General features: G+C 61.0%; 1 protein-coding gene across 1 annotated transcript in view; it reads right to left on the bottom strand.

Annotated features, from left to right (window-relative positions):
* The window catches only part of RAB33A (RAB33A, member RAS oncogene family), a 10,466-nt gene extending 8,827 nt beyond the window's left edge, over window positions 1–1,639 (bottom strand). Inside the window, exon 1 of the mRNA XM_072626644.1 lies at window positions 988–1,639. Within this exon, the coding sequence (XP_072482745.1) occupies window positions 988–1,248 (261 nt within the window). The 5' untranslated portion in view covers window positions 1,249–1,639. The remainder of the gene's footprint in view (window positions 1–987) is intronic.
* Between the last annotated feature and the right edge of the window lie 304 nt (window positions 1,640–1,943).

Here is a 1,943-nt window from a genome sequence, read left to right as displayed (position 1 = left end):
GGAAGGAAACCTGCAGGTCTACAAAGTGCTTTGGGATCCATTCTACAGATTGAAAAATACCCTTTGATAGATATGTGCACAAATATGTACCTTAAAAGGGCCACACTGTTTGGGTATGTGGTCCTCTCCTCTTCCTTTCAAGAACAATGTATTTTGTGTCGTTCTCTAATAATGGGGTCTTCGTTCCAGCAAAGCTCAGAGAATCAGTTGTCTACATCTGTCAGGGGCATTGGCTCTAGCAGGGGAGGGGGAGGGGGAGAACTGGCATCACTATCTATGGGACTGAGAATAGACAGCAGGACCTCTTGTTCGCTGGACTGGAGACTCTTGGGAGTCCAGTCATTTAGGGAGTACAAAGAGTTTTTCTCCTAGGGAAACACCCTTTCTCTGGTGCTGGACAGCGGCTGCACTATCAGACTAGGGAGTCCACTAAACTGCAAGTGGGGCCAGAGAGAGGACCTGACTTGAAATTAGGGCTGTGAAATCTCTAGTTGGGCGACTTAGGACAGTCTCCTTCCCCTCTCTGGGCCTCAGTTTCCCCTCTCTAAAAATGAGGAGGTCTGACTAAGACCGCAGGTCTGGATCTTAGGAAGTGGCCTCAAGAACCACTCCTCCTCACCTCCTCTCGAGCACACGCACCAGCCCCCAGCCAGACCTCGCACCTCCATCCCATCCCACCCCACCCCACCCTACCCTACCCTCGGGGCAAGTCTGGCCCGCTAGGGGTCGAAGGTCAAGGGCGGAGTCAAGAATCTTTCCAGGCATTCCCTTGGGATCAGGTTGTCCGGGCAAGAAAGAATTGGATCCCGAAAACCAACCACTTCCCGAGGAGCTCTGAAATGGATTTGGGGGGCAGGAAAGGGAGATGGCAAGGGTGGGTGCGGTAACGGTGTGGCTCGGCAAGCTGGCACCGTCCCGGTCCCCGAGCCCGAGGTCCCGAGATTCAGCCAGTCGGCCGGGGCCCAGCGCCCTCCCTGCCCCCATCACCTTGATCTTCTCGCCCTCGATATCCACCGTCTTCTCCTTGAAGTCCACGCCAATGGTGGCTTCGGTCTTGTCGGGAAAGGTGCCGCCGCAGAAGCGGAATGTCAGGCACGTCTTGCCCACGTTCGAGTCGCCGATCACGATGATCTTGAAGATGCGGACCTGCACGTAGTGCTCCATGGCCGCCGAGTCGAGCTCCAGGGAGGCCAGGCTGGTGCCGGCTGTGTCCGAGGAGGAGGCGGTGGCGGCAGCGCGATGCGGCATGGCCCCGCGCGCTGAGCCCGAGGACGGCCGGCCGGCCGCCGCCACACAAAGGAGAGGGGGGCCGCCGCGGCCGCTCGCCGGCGCCTCGGGGCACAGGGTGTGGGAGTCGGCCCGGGTGTGTGCGGTGCGGGGCTGGCTGTGCGTGTGCGGGTACGCGCGAGTGTGTGTGCGGGGAGCGCGCGCGGCACAAAAGGCGGACGGCGGGAGGCGGCGGCGGCGGCGGCGGCGTGTGGGCAGTGCCGAGTGGGCAGGTCTAACAATCAGGTGGCGCTCCCGGCGGCCGCCGCCGCAGCAGCTTACCTCCCTGGGGGCTCGCCGAGGGGGGAGGGGCCAGTGACCGCCTCCCCAGATGTCAGGCTCCTAGTGCCAGGCTCTGGCCTCCCCCCTGCCCCCCAGGCACACCGTGAGCGCCCCTCTCCCACGGTGCCCAGGACAGAGGCTCCCATTGGATATTCCAGTCGGTTGCCTTTGGCTAGCCAATGAAGGCAAGGCCTCGCACGCGGAGGAAGGGGCAGGGGCGGGGTGTAAGGGAAAGCGCCTCGGACCTTAGAGTCAAGAGTTGCAGGGGCCAACACGGCTCTACTGCTAGGTTGCTGTAGTACATCGGCTATGTGCCTTTACCAGCCTAAGCCTCCGCTTCCTCCAGGACTGGGACCCAGACGTCATTCGGAACTAGAAGGAGCCTTGAATTTCAT

Source organism: Notamacropus eugenii, chromosome X (assembly GCF_028372415.1).
Source record: "Notamacropus eugenii isolate mMacEug1 chromosome X, mMacEug1.pri_v2, whole genome shotgun sequence".
Taxonomy (NCBI): Eukaryota; Metazoa; Chordata; class Mammalia; order Diprotodontia; family Macropodidae; genus Notamacropus; species Notamacropus eugenii.
This window is presented reverse-complemented; position numbering and strand designations above follow the sequence as displayed.